The 24,904-nt window shown below is 40.1% G+C and overlaps 1 protein-coding gene across 5 annotated transcripts in view; it reads left to right on the top strand.

Annotated features, from left to right (window-relative positions):
- The window catches only part of Ccdc18 (coiled-coil domain containing 18), an 82,839-nt gene that overhangs the window by 994 nt on the left and 56,941 nt on the right, over positions 1-24,904 (top strand). For 2 of the 5 annotated variants that reach the window (XM_070007671.1, XM_070007675.1), the window contains exons 1-9: positions 28-159; positions 2,031-2,206; positions 3,701-3,836; positions 6,632-6,803; positions 9,795-9,950; positions 14,122-14,228; positions 18,475-18,603; positions 18,994-19,090; positions 23,648-23,769. In XM_070007671.1, the coding sequence (XP_069863772.1) occupies positions 3,703-3,836; positions 6,632-6,803; positions 9,795-9,950; positions 14,122-14,228; positions 18,475-18,603; positions 18,994-19,090; positions 23,648-23,769 (917 nt within the window). In that variant the 5' untranslated portion in view covers positions 28-159; positions 2,031-2,206; positions 3,701-3,702. Of the gene's footprint in view, positions 1-27; positions 160-2,030; positions 2,207-3,700; positions 3,837-6,631; positions 6,804-9,794; positions 9,951-14,121; positions 14,229-18,474; positions 18,604-18,993; positions 19,091-23,647; positions 23,770-24,904 lie in introns of those variants that run through there. The other 3 variants (XM_070007672.1, XM_070007673.1, XM_070007676.1) reach the window with 3 other exon arrangements.

Here is a 24,904-nt window from a genome sequence, read left to right on the forward strand (position 1 = left end):
GAGCGTCCCAACGGCTCCCGCGGCGGTTCGAACTCGGGGTGGCTGGGGTTCGCTCGTTCCTTGCCTCGTGTGTCTGAGGCTTCCACGCCGAGGCCTGGGAGAGGGTCCGAGGCTTCCGAGTGCAGACGAGGCGCGTTTGGGCAGGGTCGTCTCTGGCGGGTGAGGGAGGGTGGTCTCTCTCCATCTGGGACTTGGGTGGTGAGAGGGTAACCCGAGGACGAGCGGAAATCGGCCTGCCTGGGGGGCGGGTACCCGAGGGGCGGACGGTCCGCCCGGGCCTGGCTCCTGTAGACGCTGCTGTGCCGATTGTATGTTAGTGGCAAGGATGATGTCAAGTTTTGCTCGGCGCTTTCCACGTGGAAGTGGGATTAAATTGAGTCCAACCGAGCGTTCTTGAGACGGGAGAATGCTGTGGGAAACTATGACCTCTTTCCTGAATGGAAGCGTTTTTCTTTTCCCTACCACATCCATCTTGTTACACATAGGGGGTGTAAAGGCTTGTCTTCTGTGGGATGGTTGTACGTTTACGCCCTTACATATGCAATCTTAGTTAGAGATAAAAGGTGACTTTGTAGGTAGAATGGTGTGCCTTTCCGGGTTCTGACAGGCAACACTGACAGTTTCTTGCCCTTCCCTTTTCTCCCCTCCCCTCTCAAGTTCAAGTGGCTCAAGTAGCAGGTGCTTTGCTACTTGAGCCACTACCCTCCTCCAGTCTCCATTATTAGGATAGGAGCTTAGGTATTTTATTCAATCTCATATTGACTTCCATACCTTAATGGCTGGGATAGCACATTAAAGCTCTCATGTTCAGCCTTTGAGGGTTTTGTTAAGTTTTTGTTGGGGCTGAAGACGAACCTGTGTCCACCCTCAAATGGCTATTAGAACAAGGGTGCAGCTCAACACTTGGCCTATGAAGATAGGTGTTTTTGTTTCTGTGTTTGTTTTGCTCGGTCATGGGGCTTCAGCTCTGGGCCTGGGTGCTTTTCCTGAGCTCTTCAGCTTAAGGCTAACTTTAGCCACAGCACCACCTCCTGTTTTCTGGTGGTTTATTGGAGATGAGAGTCTCACGGCCTTTCCTGCTTGGGCTGGCTTTGAACCGAGATCCTCAGATCTCAGCCTCCCTGAGTAGCTAGGATTACAGGTGTGAGTCACTAGCGCCCGCCTTTTTTTTTTTTTTAAACTATTGCAAATTGAAGTGAGGCAGTCATTTTTTTTTTTTGTAATTTTGTTGATTGTTTAGTTTTCTTTTTTCTTTTTTTAGACTAAAGTATCACTGGTTAGTCCAGGCTAGTCTTAAACGTGCTAGGTAGTCCAGCCTGGACTCAAAGCAATGATTACTCCTGCCTCAGTCTCCCTAGTATTGAGATATTAGCTTGCATCAGACCAGGCTATTTAAAAGCAAAAGCCCCTCTAAGAAATTGAAAATGGGGCTGGGAAGGTGGCTCAGTGGTAGAGCGCTTGCCTTGCATGCCTGAGGCCCTGAGTTTGATTCCTCAGCACCACATAAGCAAAAAGAAAAAAGCCGGAAGTGGCTTGTGGCTCAAGTGGTAGAGCGCTAGCCTTGAGCTGAAGAGCTGAGGGACAGCGCCCAGGCCCAGAGTTCAGGCCCCACGACCGGACCCAAAAAAAAAAAAGAAAGAAATTGAAAATGTTTGTAGATGAAATGTATTCGTGGGCTGGGAAGGTGGCTCCCTGGTAGAGTGCTTGCCTTGCATGCATGAGGCCCTGGGTTCGATTCCTCAGCACCACATATGCAAAAAGAAAAAAAAGGCCAGAAGTGGCGCTGTGGTTCAAGTGGTAGAGCGCTAGCCTTGAGCTGAAGATCCAAGGGACAGCGCCCAGGCCCAGAGTTCAGGCCCCACGACTGGACCCCCCCCCCCAAAAAAAAAAGAAATGTATTTGTTTGTACTTCACAAGAAAACATTTATATGAAAATACACAGAAGTTGAATGTATAGCCTTACTTATGAAACAGCACTTCTTAATTTGTCCCAAATTTTCTTTTGCTTTTTCAACTCTTTCATCCTGTAGGGATTTAGAGATATTGTTGAATAGATAAAGCAGGATGGGAACCTGAACCATTCACTTTGATCTAGGAAAGCCTTCTCACTTGAACAGATGCAACTTTGTGGAAACGGAAAGAAGATATAAACTGTTTTTCTACTGAAATCATAACATCTCATTTAATTTCCTACCACATTTTTGGGGTAAGATAATGAGTTTGTTTTTTCAACCTTCCATCGTACATTTGAGAAATTTGAGTGGGGAATAAATGTACCTACTATTTTAGTGGGATGAAGGCAGTTAGCTGGAAATGTAGCTTAGTTTTGGCATTTATTCATCTAAAATACTGAGCTTTTCTAAATCTACTGCAGCCCTGAACATAATACCTTGGACTTCTAAGTTTATGGAGCTTGTTATTTAGTTAGAGCGTTAAGGGGGATAAAAGGGGCTACACTGGAAAGGTAAATGGGACCTGAGAGAGGAATGAAATTGTAATATTTGCAGGAAGATCTGGAGAATGAGTAGAGATACTAATACTTTTTTACTTTGATAATTGCAATAATAAAGTGCTGGTTATTATTGTGATTTTTGTGTGCATGTGCAGTGAAGAGTCTTCACAAGCCTAGAGAGGCTCATCAGTGGAAGAAACAAATGCTTGTCTTCATATAGTTCTGTCAAAATTGTTTTGATCCATGATTATCACTTACATTTTTTTTTTAATGTATAACCATTGTGAATGGGAGGAGATAACTTATATGGTCACAAATTGCCTTCTAAGAAAATATGAAAGACTGTAATAACGTCAGATACCCAGACCTGCGAACAAGTATGAAAATCCAGGCATCTCTTATTGAAGTAGATAAACTAATGATAAATTACTAAAGTACAGCTAAATAATTAAAACATCATTTAATCCAGATGATCTACATTCAAATCTTGGTTTGAGTCTGGCAATGTGGCTTAGTGGTAGAGTGCTTGCCTAGCATGCATGAAGCCCTGTGTTCTATTTCCTTAGTACCACATAAACAGAAAAAGCTGAAAGTAGTACTGTGGCTCAAGTGATAGAGTGTTAGCTTTGAGCACAGAGATTCTTAGGGATAGTGCCCAGGCCCTGAGTTCAAGCCCTAGGACTGGCAAAAATAAATAAATAAATAAATGTTGGTTTGATCATTTAGTGGTCTTGAACAAATTAATTTGGTTTACTCATAGTCTTAATTTTTGACATTGAGTAAAAATGCTTTGTTTACATACTTGTTAGGAAGATTGCATATGCTTAGAAAAGAGGAAACTATAATGACTGGACCCTAAAATGTAAATTTGTCCCATTGAAATTGCACTGAACAGAAGTGGTGCCGAGGCTCCAGTGGTAGAGTGCTAGTCTTGAGCTGAAGAGCACAGACAGTGCCCAGGCCCAGAGTTCAAGCCCCACGATCGCCAAAAAAGAAAAAAAAAAAAAAAAAGAAAGAAATTGCACTGAACTTTCCATTGTGACTTTACACTGCAGAGGAATTCATTGTTATTGTTTTAAATTCCCATGAATGATTTCACAACATTTGATATAAGACATGTGTTAATGTGTTTCATTCTATTACTGTGGAATATTTTGACCGTTTCTTTTTTTGGGGGGGGGGGTCTGGTCGTGGGGCCTGTTTCTACAATGAGTCAAGGTACAAGATCTCTCTTTTTTTTCAAAAAAGAAATGGAATCTAGTTCATCAGATTACTGTAATAAAGACAATGAAGAAGAAAGTTTACTTGCAAATGTTGCTTCATTAAGACATGAACTAAAGAGAACAGAATGGAACTTGCACAATTTGGGGGAAGAGTTATCCAGGTAAGTAAAATTACATTTTGAATTCAGAGTATTTAAGTTATACAATGCTTAGATTTCATTGTCATATGTTATATTTAAATATGTCCCTGGAATAAGATATATTTTTCTCATCCATAACTTTATTAAGTATCTATGGTATGTACAATCCTGTGTTAAAGATTAAGAGAATACATGGAAATGGGGCTGTGGCTCAAGTGATAGAGTGCTAGCTTTGAGCACAGAAAGGCTCAGGGATAGCATCCAGGCCCTGAGTTCAAGCCCCACTACTGACACACACATACAAAAAAAAAAATAAGATTAAGAGAATATAAAGATGAATTGTTGAAGCCGGGCGCTGGTGGCTCACGCCTGTAATCCTAGCTACTCAGGAGGCTGAGATCTGAGGATCGCGGTTCAAAGCCAGCCCGGGCAGGAGAGACCGTGAGACTCCTATCTCCAATAAAAAACCACCAGAAAACCGGAAGTGGCGCTGTAGCTCTTGAGCTGAAGAGCTGAGGGACAGCGCCCAGGCCCAGAGTTCAAGCCCCACGACCGACAAAAAAAAAAAAAAAGATGAATTGTTGAAATGGTACTGTTTCTCACAGACTTTTACAAACTCATGGTAGTGAAAAGAAAGGAATTACAAGTAATTTTCTGGTTGAGAAAAAATAATGTAAGAGATGAGTCATTAATTAATTAATTTTTGCCAGTCCTGGGGCTTGAACTTAGGGCCTGGGCACTGTCCCTGAGGTTCTTTTGGTTAAGACTAGCCATGCTACCACTTAAGCCACAGCTTCACTGTCAGCCTTTTTGGTACTTTATTGTAACTAAGAATATTGCAGATATTCCTGCTAGCTTGGAACCATTATCCTTAGATCTCAGCCTCCTGTGTAGCTAGGATTATAGGCATAAGCCAATAGGCTGAGGCTTTTTTTTTTTTGCTTGTCTTGGGCTTTGAACTCTGGGCCTGAGCAATGTCCCTAAGCTCCTTTTGCTCAAGACTAGAATTCTACCACTTGATCCACAATACCACTTCTGGCTTTTTCTATGATTAATTGAAGATAAGAGTCTCATGGACTTTCCTGCTGGGGCTGGCTTTGAAGTAAGATCCTCAGATCTCAGTATCCTGAGTAGCTAGGATTACAGGCATGTGCCACCAGCACCTAGCACTTTTTTTTTTTTTTTTGGGTCCGGTCATGGGGCCTGAACTCTGGGCCTGGGCGCTGTCCCTCAGCTCTTCAGCTCAAAGCTAGCGCTCTACCACTTGAGCCACAGCGCCACTTCCGGCTTTTTTCTTTTTGCTTATGTGGTGCTGAGGAATCGAACCCAGGGCCTCAGGCATGCAAGGCAAGCGCTCTACCACTGAGCCACCTTCCCAGCCCTGCACTTTTTTTTTTTAAGTAAAGTTAAATTGACAGTTGGAAACACTGTTTTATATATATATATATATATATATATATATATATATATATATATATATGTATGTATGTATGTATGTATGTCTATATAATATGTATATGTATACATGTGTATAAAGTGTGTATACATATACATGTTATATAATTACATATTATGTAATATGTATACACAAATACATTATATTTGAAAACACACACGGACCTCTGATAGTTAATCCATTTTTGAGGGGTGGGGTTGAATTCAGGGTCTTAACTTGCTAGGCAAGTGCTTTACTTCTTAAGGCACTCTTAGTCCTTTTTTCTTTTTTTTAAGTTACAAGACTGGGATTTGAACTTGGTGCCTGACACTCTCACACATTGGCTATTGCTCTACCAACTGAGCCATGCCTCCCACACCAAGAATTAGTTATTTCACCCCTTCCTTCCTTCCTTCATTTTATTTTCTTTTATTTTTGTCAGTCATGGGACTTAAACTGAGCTTTTTAGCTCAAGGCAAGTGCTCTATCACAGTGCCACTTCTGGTTTTCTGGTAGTTAATTGTAAATAAGAGTCTTGTGGACTTTCCTTCTTGGGCTGGCTTTGAACTGCAATCCTCAGATCTCAGCCTTCTGAGTAGCTAGGATTACAGGCCTGAGCCTCCAGCACCTGGCCTGTCTTTCTTTTTCTCTCTTTCTCTCTTTCTTTCCTTCTTTCTTTTTTTTTCTTCCTTCCTTCTTATATTTCCTTTTTCTTTAGTGTTTTTCAAATAAGGGCTTAAGTTTATTCCCAGACTAGCTTGAACTATTATCTTCCTATTTACATTGCTCCTGTAGCTGAGCAGGCAGGTGCATACCACCATATCCAGCTTTTTATAGGAAAAGATGCCATCCCTCTTTCTACTTGAGCTGACCTAGAACCAAAGTCTTCCCACTCTCAAATTTCCCAGTGTCTGGCAGTTAACCATACCTGCAGTTAGTTTTTTGTAAAGATGATAATTCATGAAAGCCAGTGTCCTAACCTATAATGTAAGATAAAATTTTCTAAACATTTTAATATAATTCTCAGTTTAGCAGCAAAAAAGGGGTATTAGATAATGTGTACATATTAAGAAAAGACCTTTAATGTTTTAGGAACCAGGATAAATTATATATTTGGGGCTTTATTAATCTTTTGTTATTGTAACTGGTATTTGAATCCTAACATGATTCTAGCATACAGGCTTAGGAAACAGATACCTTGTTTTAAACTAGTTTAAAACTAGTGGCTTATTGAAAAATTAGTAGAAACATTGACTTATGTTCCTGACTATGTATCTAATTGTCAGAATAATTGCCAGTTATTTTCTATTTTTATTTAATATATAGCGATTTGTAGTAAATACTGTGTAAGAACTAAATTATATATTCTTTTTTTCTCTAGTGCTAGTCCAAGTGAAAATTCTGATTTTACCTCTAATCCCTCAAGATCAGAAAGGCTTATTTTGGAAGATCTTACTCAACCTTGCCACTCAGGAATTTTGAATTATTCACCTTTTAAGAAACTTTCTAAAGCATCTGATAGTACTGATTTTCAAAAAAAGTCACGAGATAAGGTTATTTTTTGACTTGTCTACTTAAAAGTAGCTTTACTTGTATTTAAAATAATTATTAAAGTATTTAAAACTATTTCAAATAGTTTTTCTTTGCCTTTTTATCTAAATGCCTTTTATGTATTTTTAATACTCTTTACCATGATGTTCAAGAATTTAAACATAATTGTTCTTTTGTGTCTTAACAATAACGTAAGTTATTTTTAAGCATGTACTTGTTATCTTTTCTTAAGCAAATTAACCCCTCAATTTGAGCACTCTATATATAATTATATATCAAGTAACATATATTCATTGTTAAGCCTTGATCAAGTGTGATGTGATAGCACAACACTATTTCTTTTTTTGGGGGGAGGGGAGGGGTCCGGTTGTGGGGCGTGAACTCTGGGCCTGGACACTGTCCCTCAGCTCTTCAGCTCAAGGCTAGTGCTCTACCACTTGAGCCACAGCGCCACTTCCGGCTTTTTTCTTTTTGCTTATGTGGTGCTGAAGAATGGAACCCAGGGCCTCATGCATGCAAAGCAAGCACTCTACCACTGAGCCACCTTCCCAGCCCCACACAACACTATTTCTTTTCTTTTTTTGGTCAGTTGTGGGGCCTGAACTCTGGGCCTGGGCACTTTCCCTCAGATCTTCAGTTCAAGGCTAGCACTCTACCACTTGAGCCACAGCGCCACTTCCAGGTTTTTTCTGCTTATATGGTGCTGAGGAATGGAACCCAGGGCCTCATGCATGCAAGGCAAGCACTCTACCACTGAGCCACCTTCCCAGCCCCACAACACTATTTCTTTACCCCTAAAGTTATCAGTGTCTGGAGTCAGGACTTCAGTTCCAGCTTTTTCTAATTGGAGATAGAGAATTTCATTAGAACTCTTCCTCAGATCTCAGTAGCTAGAATTTTATTTATTTATTTTTTTGGTTGGTTGTGGGGCTTGAATTCTGGACTTGGGTGCTGTCCCTGTACTCTTCAGCTCAAGCCTAGCACTCCCCCAGTTTTGAGACATAGAACCACTTCCAGTTTTCTGGTGGTTTATTGGAGATAAGAGTCTCAAAGACTTTACTGCCCAGACTGGCTTTGAACCGAGAACCTCAGATCTCAGCCTCCTCAGTAGCTAGGATTACAGGTGTGAGCCACCGATGGCTGGCTTAGTAGCTAGGATTTACTTTGGGTCCGGTTGTGGGGCCTGAACTGTGGGCCTGGGCGCTGTCCCTCAGCTCTTCAGCTCAAGGCTAGCATTCTACCACTTGAGCCACAGCGCCATTTCTGGCTTTTTTTTTCTTTTTGTTTATGTGGTGCTGAGGAATCGAACCCAGGGCCTCATGCATACAAGGCAAGCACTCTACCACTGAGCCACCTTCCCAGCCCAGTAGCTAGGATTTAAATGAGAGCAGAGACATGGCACTCAGCTTCTTTCTTCCCTTCCCTCTCCGTGTTTGTGTGTGTGTGTGTGTGTCTGTGTCTGTGTGTGTCTGTGTCTGTGTCTGTATGTACATATGTACATACAGGTGTACACCAGTCCTGGGCTTGAACTCAGGACCTGGCACTGTCCCTGAGCTTTTTTGCTCAAGGCTAGTACTTTACCATTTGAGCCACAGCTCCACTTCTGGCTTTCTTGGGGGTTAATTGGAGATAAGTCTCATGGTCTTTCCTGCTTGGGCTGACTTCAAACCACTGTCTTCAGACCCCTCCTAGTTTTCTGTTTATCCTTTTGCTTCCCTTTTCATGCTCAATTGATATAAAGATATACTTCCCAACTGGGTGGAAAGTATAGATGGGAGGATGGTAGTCCAGTCGGGTTAGGGTAAAAAAATGAAGCACTATTCAGAATATAATGAAATCCAAAAGAGCTGGACATGTGGCTCAAGTGGTAGAGTGCCTGCCTAGCAAACACAAAGCTGTCAGTTTGAACCCCAGTACCATTGAATAAATAGATAAAATTAACTTACAGAAACAGTGCTTTCACCCACTACTGAGATTGTTCAGTCCCTGATGTGTTTGTATTGATTTGTTTCTGGTGGTAGCTTGTCCTAAAATGTGTGTAGAAAGCAAGGTATTTTATGATAAAATTGTTGTGTAGTGCATGCTTTGTGTGAAATTCAGAGGGAAACCCAGATTCATTGATTAACAATGCCAAAAATGCAAGTAACCAGCCATTGTTGAAAGGACAGTGGTGCTATTTCTCTTTTGTGGCCTTTTATTAGACTTCTGTTGCCCAGAAATCCATTTTATTGGGAACCCATTTTCCACCTGGTCTTTCCTGACAGGGTTTTTTTCTACTTTAAACAGTTTCTAAATAAAATTCTGTATTTCAAGAAAATAAAAAAAAGAAACAGTGCTTTGAAAATCATAATTAATGAAAATTAAGATAATTTATTTCAAAGTACAGATCAAAGTTTTACTTTTAGGTGGCATATGGGTTTCTTTCATTTATTACCACTTACGGACAATGTAGCTATGATTACATTTACTTCTTCAGGTGCAAAAATATAAAAATTTCTACCTACTTTATGCCCAGGAATGATATTGTTGGTTGGTTTTACTGGATGATACTGAGTAGTTTCATAAAATGTACCACTGTTTTGTATGTTATCCCTAAGTATACTTATAACATCTGTAGAGAGTACTGATTGTCTCACATATTTCTATGAATACTAATATTTTAAGGGCTGGGAAGGTGGCTCCGTGGTAGAGCGCTTGCCTTGCATGCCTGAGGCCCTGGGTTCGATTCTTCAGCACCACATAAGCAAAAAGAAAAAAGCCAGAAGTGGCGCTGTGGCTCAAGTGGTAGAGTGCTAGCCTTGAGCTGAAGAGCTGAGGGACAGCACCCAGGCCCAGAGTACAAGCCCCATTACTGGACCCAAAAAAAAATTGTGGATACTAATATTTTAACTCACTTTCTTGACCTATTGTTATTTTAATGCCATTTTGATGTTATTTCCCATTAATTATATTTAATCTTCAAATAAAATAAAATTTCTCTTTTTTTTTTTAAGGTATCTTTTTCATCAACTATGGATCAGGAAATTAAAAGCCTTCGAGAGAAACTTAACAAACTCCGGCAACAGAATGCTTGTTTGGTCACACAGAATCATTCTTTAATGACTAAAATAGAATCTGTCCACTTTGAATTAACACAGTCAAAAGCAAAAGTATGTACTTTGAAGTGATGAGTATGCCAACAGAAAATAGTCATCATTAAGATTTATTGTGAAGAAATAGTCTTGTGTTATATATAGAAATTTTATGCGGATATTAAATTGTATATATATGCTAACACTGTCAGTATGTTATGAAATTCCCTTTATATCTGAAAATTGTTTAGGTAGACTTTATAGTTTTGCATTTAGATAAATCAGTTTCTTTTTTCTTTTTCTTTTTTTTGGGTGGGGCTTGAACTCTGGGCTTGGGCGCTGTCCCTCAGCTCTTCAGCTCAAGGCGAGTGCTCTACTGCTTGAGCCACAGCACCACTACTGGTTTTCTAGTAGTTTATTGTAGATAAGAGTCTCACGGACTTTTCTGCCCTGGCTGGCATTAAATCATGATCTTCAGATCTCAGCCTCCTGAGTAGCTAGGATTACAGGTGTGAGCCGCCTGTACCCAGCATAAATCAGTTTCTTAAAGTCTTAGAATTATCAATTTGTATGTACTTCTTTCTTTTTTTTTTTCCCCCCGGTCGTGGGGCTTGAACTCTGGGCCTGGGCGCTGTCCCTCAGCTCTTCAGCTCAAAGCTAGTGCTCTACCACTTGAGCTACAGCGCCACTTCCAGTTTTCTGGTGGTTTATTGGAGATTAGAGTCTCATGGACTTTCCTGCCCAGGCTGGCATTGAATCATGATCCTCAGATCTCAGCCTCCTGAGTAGCTAGGATTACAGGTGTGAGCCACCGGCGCCCAGCTGTACTTATTTCTTATTCAAAGAAAGGATAGCTTATTTTTCTACCTTTTTAAGAGAAAACATTTTGATACTTGAAAAGTTAAAAAGCAAAAAAATAGCTTGGCATTGGTGGCTCATGCCTGTAACCCTAGCTCCTTAGGAGGCTAATATCTGAGAATCATGGTTAGAAGCAAGCCTGGGCAGGAAAGTCTATGAGATTCTTATCTCCAATTAATCATAGAAAAAGCTGGAAGCATTGCTACAGTTATAGCTTTTCACTGATAATTTTTGATGGAATTATGTTTTATTATGTGACAATAGCATAATTTGAGGAATGATTGCTCTATTTAAATAGCTTCCTATGTTTTTACTGTATTAAACAACAGCAGCAGCAACAAAGAACTTGGCATGTCCAATAATAGAGACCTGGTAAAGTAAATTGTGATATGCCTACAAAGTAGTTGCAATAAAGCCTTTTTCAGAAAAATGATATACATTAGTACCAAAATGCAATGTAACATGAGAAGATGATGAAGTCTAAATGATGTGAGATATATAAAGCACTTAGTACTGTGTCTGTACATACTCAGCACAGTTACTTAATTTAGTAGTGTAAAACCTTTACAGAGCAGTACATATGTGCATAATCATTATTTTTGCTTTTTATAAAAACTTTGTATGTTTGTATGTGAGATTGACATATAAAATACAGAATAGGGCTGGGAAGTTGGCTCAGTGGTAGAGCGCTTGCCTTGCATGCATGAGGCCCTGGGTTCAATTCCTCAGCACCACATAAGCAAAAAGAAAAAAGCCGGAAGTGGCGCTGTGGCTCAAGTGGTAGAGTGCTGGCCTTGAGCTGAAGAGCTGAGGGACAGCGCCCAGGCCCAGAGTTCAGGCCCCACGACCGGACCCCCCCCAAAAAAATAATAAAATAAAATACAGAATAGAAAGACTTCATATTGTTTACTTCAGGAGAGATTGGAAGATTGGAGTGGGGTTTTATTATTTACTTTTACACTCTTGCTTATTTTGTTTCTTGGCAATACTGAACCCAGGACCTTAGCACTTGCTGTGCAGGTGCCCTACCACTAGAGCCAGGCGCCCAGCACCACACTTTGCTTATTGTGTAGATTTTGTGAGTAGGTGTAATAGTACAGGTCTGGGAAAGCTTCATTTTTCTTTTCTGTTTTTAAAATACTAAAGTAGTATTGGGATTATTTTTTTCTGACCAAGGAGAAAAGTAGAAACTGGTACAAAACTTCTTGGGCGTTTGGGTTATCTCCTGGATAGATTTCCAGAGGCCAAATGACAAAATGTAGGAAAAGAATGGTTTTCAGGCATTTGTAGCACTGTTTCTTTTCTGATTAGATCCACTCTTCAAAATTCTGCTTTTTCAATCTTTCTGTAATTGGAGTTTTTTAAGTCACTTCCTTGCCTGTTTGAAATATGTTAATTTATTTTCTTCCCAATTCATGATTAAATTCTAGGGTGAAAATTATTTTATGTTAGAATTTATAGAGCATTGGTTTTTACATTTTCCACTGCTGCTTTGCAAAGTTGGATGCTTTTGTGAATTCTTTCCTTAGCATGTAATTATGTGTCTATTTGTTTTTTGCTTTGTAGCTTTTTAGGATTTTTCCCTCTTTTTTTGATGTTTTAAAATTTCATATCAATATACCTTTGTTGTTGTTGATTTTTTTGTTTGTTTTTTTGTTTTTTGCCAGTCATGGGGCTTGAACTCTGGTCTTGGGCCCTATCCCTGTGCTTTTCAGCTCAAGGCTAGAGCTCTACCACTTGAACCACAGTGCCACTTCCGGTTTTCTAGTAGTTTATTGGAGATAAGAGTCTCACAGACTTTCCTGCCCGGGCTGGCTTTGAACCTTGATCCTCAGATCTCAGCCTCCTGAGTAGCTAGGATTACAGGCATGAGCCACCAGTGGGTGTCCTGCTAACTTTTGTTTTTTTTTAAGTCTGAGACCTGAACTCAAATTTAGTACCTGTCTCTCATTGGCTAGCGCTCTACCAATTGAGCCATGCCTCCAATCCTTGAAAAGAACTATACTGCATCAAGATGTCATTAACTTAAAAAAAAAAATAGTAAGAGCCAAAATAAAAGACTCAATAGAAGTGTAAAAAACAATGTTGAAGAAATCTACTGAAATGAAACATAGCTTACATTTATCAAGCAAAAATACTGGAAGATGTAGAGGGCAAAACCCAAGCCTTAGTAAGCAGGAAAAAAAAATCTAAGAAAACAAAATATAAGGAAGAAAATTCCATCACTGTATGGAATGATACAAGAAAAACTGAGATAAACAGAAGTTTCCAGCTTGAAAGGGTCCTCATATACTCAATACATGTAATAAAGGATTTTTCAAAAACCTAAGATGAACATTTTGTAGAGAACTTACCTAACAATTTAAGTTCAAACCCTGTCCTACAAAAACAACAACAGCCAGGCGCCAGTGACTCACGCCTGTAATCCTAGCTACTCAGGAGGCTGAGATCTGAGGATTACGGTTCAAAGCTAGCCCGGGCAGGAAAGTCCGTGAGACTCTTATCTCCAGTAAATCACTAGAAAACTGGAAATGGTGCTGTGGCTCAAGTGGTAGAGCACTCACTGTGTGCTGAAGAGCTGAGAGACAGGGCCCAGGCCCAGAGTTCAAGCCCCATGACCGTCAAAAAATAAAAAAAAGAAATTCTGAGGCTAACAGCTTTATATTGACTCTACTGTTTATCACTCTACTTCCTCCCTCCTCATCTTTCTTTCTAGTGCCCTAGAACCCCAGGCTCTCCTGTTCCATGTCTTCAGATAGTAAACTTTCTGCTGCTTTTCTATAGAGAATAGGAATTTATCTTCTTTAATGTTTGGGACTTTACTCCTATCTTTATTGTACCTCATGCCTACATGTCCTAACCATACTTTTCAGGGATAGTTATTATTGATATTTTGATTATTAATGTTAGAATAGTTCTCTTCCATACCATTTAAGTTGTAGATTCCTACTGTGCTGTAAAAGTTGTACTTCCTTTATCTTCCAGGATATAGGATTACTATGCTTTTCTTCATTATGTTTTCTCTACTAAGCATGCATTCTAAAATTTGTTTTTAAATAATTAACATCTCAATAAGTACTTTCTTACATAATTTTATACGCTGATATTTTGTATTTATTACCCCATTTATGTGAAATTAATCTTAGATGATGTCAGTTGATATTGTTTTTCCCAAATACAAAATTATTAATACTAATACTAGTTAGGTATGATGGAAGGAGCTTACATACTGAGATTGTATTGTAATAATACATTTATGTAAATATTGATCAATAGTATAGATGGGTGAATGTTACATTTGGACCTCCTTATCTGATAGGAAAAAGGTTAAAGGCCAACTAGATAATTTTCCTGAAATGAAGTAGTCTTAAAAATTGCTTTGGTGTTTCAGATTGCTGTGCTTGAGTCTGTTCAACAACAGGCATCCAATGTCCCGATCTTAGAAGAACAGATTATAAACTTGGAAGCTGAAGTTTCGGCTCAAGATAAAGTTTTAAGGTAAACATAGTTTTGAAGCTTTAAATTTATGCTTTTTTACATCTCTTTCTACTTGTTGGTATGGATTGAACTCAAAGCTTCATACCTGCTAGGTCAAGTGTTCTTCCACTAAATTCAGTCCTTTGGATATTCTGTCTTATTAGTACTTATCCTTCACTCCCACTCCAGTAAGATTATTGGCCCTTAGTAATGTATTACAGCTTGTTGTAAGCCAATAATAACTTCTCTTGGTTAAAGTTTACATGTTACAAATAGGGACTAAAAAGGCTAAATCTAAGCTGGCATGCTTATTTACATCCCTTTATTAAATGTGAATTAGATTGTGGGGATAACCTAGTGAGAGTACTTTCTTTTTTTTTTTTTTTATTTATTTTTGGGTCCGGTCGTGGGGCCTGAACTCTGGGCCTGGGCGCTGTCCCTCAGCTCTTCAGCTCAAGGCTAGCACTCTACCACTTGAGCCACAGTGCCACTTCCGGCTTTTTTTTCTTTTTGCTTATGTGGTGCTGGGGAATTGAACCCAGGGCCTCATGCATGCAAGCTAAGCCGCTCTACCACTGAGCCACCTTCCCAGCCCGAGAGCATTTTCTTTACATGTGAATTGCAGGCATATCTTAGTGATAGATTGCTTTCAACATGTATGAGGCCTTGAGTTTAAAACAAATAGTACTGAAGGAAAGGCTAAGTGGTTGAACACTTGCTTATTACCAAGTACAGGGCCTTGATTTTAAACTCTAGTGCTGCCAAAATAAAATCATTTTTCATACCATCTAGTAAAATCTTCATATGCTACCATATACTCAATACTTCAATGTTTGTAAGAAATAAAATACAAGGAATCAGTTATTGTATCATTGATTCTTTTTTTGCCTTGAATAAAATTGGATTGGTGGTACATACTAAATAGTTTACTAGGCTGTTTGATTCTCAATGTACAGTATTTCTTTCTTCTTGGAGGGTTACTGGAGTTTTAATCTGAAATTAGCAGTATTAGAAGTGGTGCTGTGGCTCAAGCAGTAGAGCACTTGCCTTGAGCTGAAGAGCACAAGGACAGCGCCCAGGCCCAGAGTTCAAGCCCCAGGACAAAAAAAAAAAAAATTAATGAAATTAGCAGTATTAGCATCGTTTGGGAACTTTTTAGAAATGCTAACTCAGTTCTTACCTCAGTCTTATGAACCACAAGCTCTGGAAGGCAGTAACCAGAAATCTGTATTTTAATTAAGTTCTGCAGAAGAGCCTAATAGATACCTAAGATATCTTTCAATTCTGTAGGTTGTTTTTGTTTTGCTTTGTTTTGTTTTTTGTTTTTGCTGGTCCCTAAGGCTTGAACTCAGGGCCTGGGCTCTTTCCTGAGCCTCTCTATGCTCAGGACTAGTGCTCAACCGCTTGAGCCACAGCACCACTTCTGTTTTTTCTCTGAGTAGTTTATTGGAAATAAGAGTCTTACAGACGGGGCTGGGAAGGTGGCTCAGTGGTAGAGTGCCTGCCTTGCATGCCTGAGGCCCTGGGTTCGATTCCTCAGCACCACATAAGCAAAAAGAAAAAAGCCGAAAGTGGCGCTGTGGCTCAAGTGGTAGAGTGCTAGCCTTGAGCTGAAGAGCTGAGGGACAGCGCCCAGGCCCAGAGTTCAGGCCCCACAATCGGACCCCCCCCCCCCCAAAAAAAAAAAAAAGGTCTTACAGACTTTCCTTCCTGGCCTGGCTTTGAACTGGGATCCTCAGATTTCAGCCTCCTAGGATTACAGGATTGAGCCACCAGCTCTCAGCAAGTCTATCGGCTTTATAGTACATTTTCTTTGTTTTATATCTATATGTGTATATTATTTAAATTTTATTCTTAGGGTTTTTTTTTTCTATATTTGGCTATTGCAAATCTCTTCCTGTTCTGTTCATTGCTACAATACAAGAAGGTACTAAAGGTTTTTGTTTGGGGTTGCACTGAAGGCTCTGTGCTTGGTACACATATCCCTTGCCAGTTAAACCATGTCCCAATTCCTTTTTGGTTTCATTTCTTTAATCTTCCTGTTTATGCTTCCCATGTAGTTGGGATAACAGATTTGTACACTACATATACCACATGAGATGCTTACCCCTATAATCCTACCTACTCAGGAGGCTGAAATCTGAGGATCTAAGGATTGAAGTTTGAAGTTAGCCTAGGCAGGAAAATCTGTGATACACTTACTCGCAATTAATTACCAAAAAGCCAGAAGTGGAGCTGTGGCACAAGTGGTAAAGTGGTAGCCTTTAGGAAAAATGCTGAGACATCACTCAAACACATACTCTCTCTCTCTCTCTCTCTTTCTCTCTCTCTCTCTCTGTCTTTGTCTCTGTCTCTCTCTACAGTAGAAGCCAGGTACTTAAGCTGTGGCTCAAACCTGCACTCCTAACTCAAGGCTAACACTCTACCACTTGAGCCACAGCTCTACTTATGATTAATTTGGTAGTTAATTGGAGATGAGAGTCTCCTGCCTGAACTATTTTTTTTTTTTAACTGCAACCCTCAGATACCAGCTTTCTGCAATCCTCAGATAGCAGCTTTCTGAGTTTCTAGGATTATAGGTGTGAGCCACAGGCACCCAGCTTGAAAATATTATTTTATTCCTTATAAAAATTCTTAGTTGCTGGTTGCCGGTGGCTCACGCCTATAATCCTAGCTACTCAGGAGGCTGAGATCTGAGGATCATGGTTCAAAGCCAGTCCGGGCAGAAAAGTCTGTGAAACTCTTATCTCCAATAAACCACCAGGAAAATTGAAGTGGCGTTGTAGCTCAAGTGATAGAGCGCTAGCCTTGAGCTGAAGAGCTGAGAGACAGCGCCCAGCCCAGAGTTCAAGCCCCACAGTCAAAAAAAAAAAAAAAAATTCTTAGTTGAGCTGGGCATTGGTGGCTCACTCCTATAATCCTAGCTACTCTGGAAGCTGATATCTGAGGATTGTGGTTCAAAGCCAATCCAGACAGGAAAGTCCATGAAACTCTTATCTCCAATTAACCACCAGAAAACTGGAAATAGAGCTGTATCTCAAAGTGGTAGAGCACTTGCCTTGAGCTAAAGAGCTCAGGGACAGCACCAAGGCCCTGAGTTCAAGCCCCTTGGCCAACAGTCATGGGGCCTGAACTCTGGGCCTTGGCACTGTCCCTCAGCTCTTCAACTCAAGGCTAGCACTCTACCACTTGAGCCACAGCGCCACTTCCAGCTTTTTTTCATTTTTGCTTATGTGGTGCTGAGGAATCGAACCCAGGGCCTCATGCATGCAAGGCAAGCACTCTACCACTGAGCCACCTTCCCAGCCCTCAAAAAGATTCTTTTTTTTTTTTTTTTTTTTTTTTTGGGGTCCGGTCGTGGGGCCTGAACTCTGGGCCTGAGCGCTGTCCCTCAGCTCTTCAGCTCAAGGCTAGTGCTCTACCACTTGAGCCACAGCGCCACTTCCGGCTTTTTTTTTCTTTTTGCTTATGTGGTGCTGAGGAATCGAACCCAGGGCCTTGAGCATGCAAGGCAAGCGCTCTACCACTGAGCCACCTTCCTAGCCCCTCAAAAAGATTCTTAATTGAATCCAGGCACCCCTCTCTCTCTCTCTCTCTCTCTCTCTCTCTCTCTCTCTCTCTCTCTCTCTCTCTCTCTCTTCTTCTTATTTTGCCAGTCCTGGGGCTTGAACCCAGGGGCTGGGCACTGTCCCTGAGCTTCTTTTGCTCAAGGCTTGAACCATGGCACCACTTCTGGCTTTTTCTGTTTATATGGTACTGAGGTATTGAACCCAGGGCTTCACGTATGCTAGGCACTGTATCACTAAGGCACATTCCCAACCCCAGGCACCCCTCTCTCAGGCCTATAATCCTAACTTCTTGGGCCTCTGAGATCAGGAGGATGGAGGTTCAAGGCCAGTCTGGATAGAACAGTCCATGAGACTCCCATTGTAACAGAAGAAATTTTGTGTGGTGATATGTGCTTATCAACTCAGCTACAGTGGGAAGCTCAGCAGAACTTATGACCCTATATCCAAAATAACTTGTGTAAAAAAGGGCTCCAGGCATGGCTTGATGGTAGAATACTGGTCTAGCAAGTATGAGTCACTGAGTTTAACTACCTCATTTATTGACAAAAATGAGTTAGTTGATACAGTATGAATATGCCTTTTACTCTATGTTATTACGTGTGTATTCTTTTAACTCACTGATTTAAAAGTAATAGAATTCCTAATGTTACATTATTCTGGTATATTTATAGTAATTTCTTTAAAATTCCCATTTTTAGAGAAGCAGAAGAAAAATTAGAGCAGAGTCAAAAAATGGTAATTGAAAAGGAAAAAAGTTTGCAGGAGTGCAAAGAGGAATGTATTAAGTTGAAGGTGGATTTACTTGAACAAAGTAAACAAGGAAAAAGGTATGTGAGATGTTTCTGTTTATTTTGTGGTGCTGTGTTCCTGGACCTTAATTGTGCTTGGCAAGTGCTCTACTATGCAACTACATCCTCAGTAATTTTAGTACAGAAAATGTTGCTTCTTTAGTTATTCCTTATGAAGCAACATTTATTACTTTTTTGGACTTAACTACTCAATTACTTTTATTCAGTTTGTCTTTTTTTTTGCCAGTCTTGGGGCTTGAACTCAGGGCTTAAGCACTGCCCTTGAGCTTTTGCTCAAGGCTAGCACTCTACCAGTTGAACAACACCACAATTTTTGGCTTTTGCTGTTTATGCAGCACTGAGGAATTAACCCCAGCACACTACCACCAAGCCACATTTCCCAGCCCTCAATATGTCTTTAAATTTTAGAGCTGAACGACAAAGGAATGAAGCACTATATAATGCTGAAGAGTTAAGTAAAGCTTTCCAACAATATAAAGAAAAAGTGGCCGAAAAACTGGAAAAGGTAAGAGGCAGTTGTACAAATTTAATATTTTGTATTACTATTTTTTAAAAATAAAGGTATATATATATATATATATATATATATATATATATATATGTGCAATGTGTTTATGTTTAAAGAATAAAGTAATTTTTAGGATTTTATTCATAATAAAATATTAAAATAGAATCTTTTTTGGTGGTGGGGAGGTCTGGTCGTGGGGCCTGAACTCTGGGCTTGGGCACTGTCCCTCAGCTCTTTTAGCTCAAGGCTAACCTCTACCACTTGAGCCACAGCGCCACTTCCGGCTTTTTTTCTTTTTGCTTATGTGGTGCTGAGGAATCAAACCCAGGGCCTCAGGCATGCAAGGCAAGCGCTCTACCACTGAGCCACTTTCCCAGCCCCTAAAATAGAATCTTAAATTTATTTTTGTCTTTTTTTTTTTTTGAGACAATATCTTCCTATGCTTTCCAGGTTGATCTTAACTCAAGGTTCTCCTGCCTCAGCCTCTCAAGTAGCTGGGATTACATGCATATACCACTATGTCCAGCAAAACAAAACAAAATCGAAAATACCAATTAAGGATAATATTTACCAGTCTGTTATTTTTTTTTTTTTTTTTTTTTTGCCAGTCATGGTGCCTGAACTCTGGGCCTGGGCACTGTCCCTCAGCTCTTCAGCTCAAGGCTAGCGCTCTACCACTTGAGCCACAGCACCACTTCCAGCTTTTTCTGCTTATGTGGTGCTGAGGAATTGAACCCAGGACCTCATGCATGCAAGGCAAGCACTCTACCACTGAGCTACCTTCCCAGCCCCACCAGTCTGTTATTATCAACACAAAATTTCTTTTTTGTATGTGTGTGCTAGCCTAGGGACTTCAACTCGGGACTGGGCACTGTCATTGACCATCTTTTATTCAAGGGTAGCACACCACTTGAGCAACAGCTCCAATTCTGGCTTTTTTGGTGACTAATTGGAGATAAGTGGCTTATGGACTTTTCTTGCCCAGGCTGGCTTTGAACCACAATACTCAGATCTCAACCTACTGAGTAGCTAGAATTACAGGCATAAACTACCAACATCTGGCTCAGTCAGCACAAAATTTCTTCATCTGAAAAGGAAAAACACTATGGATAGGCAAAGGAAGAAATGTGAACATAAATATTAAGTGGAGGGGCTGGGAAGGTAGCTCAGCAGTAGAGTGCATGCCTTGCAAGCATGAGGCCCTGGGTTCGATTCCTCAGCACCACATAAACAGAAAAAGCCGGAAGTGGCCCTGTGGCTTGAGCTGAAGAGCTGAGGGACAGCACCCAGACCCATGACCGGCAAAAATAAATAAATAAATAAATATTAAGTGGACAGAGCTAGAGAAGAAGCAGAAGATTCATTCTAGTCACCTACTGAAAGGTACAGTACAGTACTTTCTGTAGCCTTCCACCAGTTTCCCTTGACGTGACATCCTAGCAGGGCTCACTTCTGTCTTTCAGAGGGAAGGTCCTTTGAACTCACCTTATATAGGAAGACAATGACTTTATTACATACATTTAATTTCTTTAAATAATTTAATTTCTTTAAATAATTTCTTTAAATAAATACACATAATAAAATGTGTATGGAAGAAGGCTACAAGCTGAATATTCAGATATTGAAGTAAGACCAGAGATCCGTTCTAGAAATACATTCTACAGAAGCTGGATGCCTGTAAAAAAAAGCTGCAGTACATATAAACAGGGAAAGAAAAAGAAGAAGGAAAAAGTTAGTAGTGGCTTATGCCTGTTCTCGTAGCTACTCGAGAGCTTGAAATTGGGAGAATCCACCATTCCAGGTTAGCCTAAGCCAAAAGTTAACAATACTGATCTATTTTCAATTAGTGCTTAGTCACAGTGGTGCATATCTGTCATCTTAACTTGGACGCTATCACTGGGAAGGTTGTAGTTCAGGCCAGCTTGCACAGAAAAGTCTATGAACTGCATTTCAACTGAAGAAGCTGGGTATAGTGGCCTGTGCATGTCATCCTAACTACAGCAGGAAACCTAAGATAGGATGACTGCAGTCTGGGCAAGAAGAACCTCATCTCAAAAATAATCAGTGCTAAAAAGGGCTGAATGTAGAACACTTGCCTAGTAAGCATAAGGCCCAGTATTCAAGCCCCCAATATTGCCAAAAGGAGGAAGAGAGTAATAGTTGGTCAAAGGTAAGAATGGCCAGAATCCAACAAACTGAGTTCCCAACCACATTAGGTACTAAGATCAAGGAAGACGATGTCATTTGACATTCTTTTGCACTATACCTGAATATACCATTTAGTAGTACAAAAGATATATTTTAAGTGAAGCTATGGCCCAAGTGATAGAGCACTAGCCTTTAGCAAAAAAGCTCAGGGACAGTGCCCAGGCCCTGAGTGAGTGTGTGTGTGTTTGTGTGTGTGTGTGTGTTCACATATATATAATGTAAAATCTATTAGATATTGAAATCTTTGGGGGTTTTTTGGCCAGTCCTTGAACTTTTTTTTTTTAATGTTGTCAGTCATGGGGCTTGAACTCGGCCTCAGCGCTGTCCCTCAGCTCTTCAGCTCAAGGCTAGCGCTCTACCACTTGAGCTACAGCACCACTTCCAGTCCTTGACGTTTTTTGCCAGGCTTGAACTCAGGGCCTAGGCACTGCCCTGAGCTTCTTTTGCTCAAGGCTAGCACTGTACTACTAAAGCCACAGTGCCACTTCTGGCTTTTTCTGTTTATATGGTATTGAGGGATTGAACCCAGGCCTTCATGCATGCTATGCAAGCACTCTACCACTAAGCCACATTCCTAGGCCCTTAGATATTGAAATCTTAAGTGTAAATTAGTTCATCAGATCACTGTTTTGAAAGCCTTGCAGTAAGTCCCTACAGGATCTAAATGTCTTAGAAGTGATTTTTTTTTTTTTTTTTTGGTCCGGTTGTGGGGCCTGAACTCTGGGCCTGGGCACTGTCCCTCAGCTCTTCAGCTCAAGGCTAGTGCTCTACCACTTGAGCCACTTCCGGCTTTTTTCTTTTTGCTTATGTGGTGCTGAGGAATCGAACCCAGGGCCTCAGGCATACAAGGCAAGCGCTCTACCACTGAGCCACCTTCCCAGCCCTTAGAAGTGATTTTTAATGAAGTGATTCATTAAGTGGAGAATATTAAGTAGGAGGAATATCTAGAAATATCTAGGGGTACATTAGTTACTTTTCCGTAGCTATGACTAAATCCTTGGCAAAACAAGTTAAGGGAAAGATTTATTGTGGCTCACACTTTTAGAGGTCTCTGTACCTCATAGTGAAAGTATACAGAACAGAGTAGTTTACATTTGATTACCAAGAAGGGGGGAAAAAAAAAGAATGCAGGAAGCAGTAAGAATAAGACCTAACCTTCAAGGACACATTCTTAGTGACCTACTTTATCCAACTAGGCACTACTTTTTGGCATCTCTCAATAATGCTATCATACTAGGAATCCATAGGGATTAATCCCTTCATTAACTCAGAGATCTAATAGTCTAATTGTTTGTATAAATGTCATCAGAGATATATCAGAGTTATGCTTCACTAATCTCCTAGGTATTTCTCAATCCAATCAAGTTGAATAATAATAATAAGATTGACCATTATGTATAAGCAGAGTGAGAAGGATGACGTTGTATTGGAGTATTGGAGTCTAGCTGGGGCAGAAAGTTAGCATGAGGCTTTCTCAAAAATAAGCTTTTTGTAGCATAAGTCTGAGGTCCCAGCTACTTGAGAGGTAAGTTGGAGAATTAATAGTCTAAGTTAACCCTGGAAAGAGTGCCAAACCCTATGTAAGAAATTGAAACCAAAGGGGCTGGGAAGGTGGCTCAGTGGTAGAGCGCTTGCCTTGCATGCCTGAGGCCCTGGGTTCAACCTCAGCACCACATAAGCAAAAAGAAAAAAGCCAGAAGTGGCGCTGTAACTCAAGTGGTAGAGCACTAGCCTTGAGCTGAAGAGCTGAGGGACAGTGACAGTGCCCAGGCCCAGAGTTCAGGCCCCACGACCGGAACACCCCCCCCCCAAAAAAAGAAAGAAATTGAAACCAAAAAGACTTTTCTGAAATATTTGCTCTGAAATTAGTAAGTTGAATACCAAATCCATGTTTGAGTTGCTTGCCTTGTTTGGCCAGAGCCCTTTTGCTTTGAGGTGACAGTACTCATTTCTGTTAGAAGGATTTCAGGACAGATATTGCCCAGTAACTTCACTCATCTGTAAGACTGAGAAGTTACACATATGAAATACTTAGTCTACTCCTACTTCTTTCTTTCTTTCTTTTTTTTCTTTTTTTGGGTCTGGTCATGGGGCCTGAACTCTGGGCCTGGGCGCTGTCCCTCAGCTCTTCAGCTCAAGGCTAGCACTCTACCACTTGAGCCACCTCCAGCTTTTTTCTTTTTGCTTATGTGGTGCTGAGGAATCGAACCCAGGGCCTCAAGCATGCAAGACAAGCACTCTATCACTGAGCCATCTTCCCAGCCCTCCTACTTCTTAAATGTTTAAAACACCTAAGATTATGGTGACTTCATTAATATGTCCACTTAAAACAATTTTTTGTTTTAGGTTCAGACTGAAGAAGAAGTATTAGAGAAAAATCTTAGTAACTGTGAAAAAGAAAATAAAAGGCTACAAGAAAAGTGTAGTGCATATAAAAATGAACTTGAAGTTCTGAAAGAGAAATTAAGGTACAGTATTCTATTGTTGAAAATGATATTTTGTGTAGAAATGGAAACTGAAACATTCATATATTTAAAAACAAAGTTTAATACTTTGTGGTTATAGATTTACATACTGTAAAAAGATAAGCTTCATAACTGAAACTTTTTTAGGTATATAGTTAAATTTTAAGTGTATTCTAAATTATAAGTGTTAACATACTTGTAACTATAAGCTAATACTAGCCAACATATGTATTTGTTTTATATATTTTAGACAAAATTAGCCCAGATATATTGTACGATTACATTAGCTGGCTAGTAAAGATATTCAAATAAAAAGAAATTTTTATATTGTGAGGAATCATGTAGTCTAACCTCGGTAAGTAAAGAAACAGACCCAAAGAGTAACTATTATTTGTTGAGGGTTCAGAAGGTAGGTGGTGAGTAAAGGGAATTGCTCAAGTGGTAGTCTTATCTAGCAAGCTTAAGCCTTGAATTCAAATCCCATTGCTACCAACAAAAGAAAATGTTGAAGCCAGGCACCAATGACTCATGTCTGTAATCTTAGCTACAGTTAACCTGGGCAAGGAAATCCATGAGACTCATGTTTAGTTAATTTCCAAAAGGCCAGAAGTGATAATGTAGCTCAAGTGGTAAAGTGGTAGCTCTGAGCTTTTAAAAAAGCTAAGGGGCAGAACCTAAGCCTTGAGTTCAAGCCCTATTACTGGCAGGAAAAAAAAAGAACAGAAAATGTTAAATGAAGTAAGCCAAGAAGTAAAGACACATCCTACATGGATCTTATAGACCTGGTATGTAAAAAGCTCATCACTCTTCATGGGTGCTGGTAGCTCAAGCCTGTAATCCTGGCTACTCAGGAGGCTGAGATCTGAGAATCTCCATTCAAAGCCAGTCCAGGCAGGAAAGTCTAAGGCTCCAGTTAATCACCAAAAAACTAGACGTGGAGCTATGGCTCAAGTGACAGTACCTGTATTTCAGAAGGTGATAAAGACCAATTACTATTAACCTTTGAAAGTTGATGGGAATTAGTTCTAAGAGCACAACTGATAAGAGATAGGGGACAAGTTTCATTCTTCTCCCTGTGGATGTCCCATTTTCCTGGACTATTTATCAGAAAGATTGTCTTTTTTTTCAATGCATCTTC

The sequence above is a fragment of the Dipodomys merriami genome, unplaced genomic scaffold, assembly GCF_024711535.1.
Source record: "Dipodomys merriami isolate MVZ:Mamm:240054 unplaced genomic scaffold, mDipMer1.0.p SCAF_7, whole genome shotgun sequence".
In the NCBI taxonomy this organism is placed as follows: Eukaryota; Metazoa; Chordata; class Mammalia; order Rodentia; family Heteromyidae; genus Dipodomys; species Dipodomys merriami.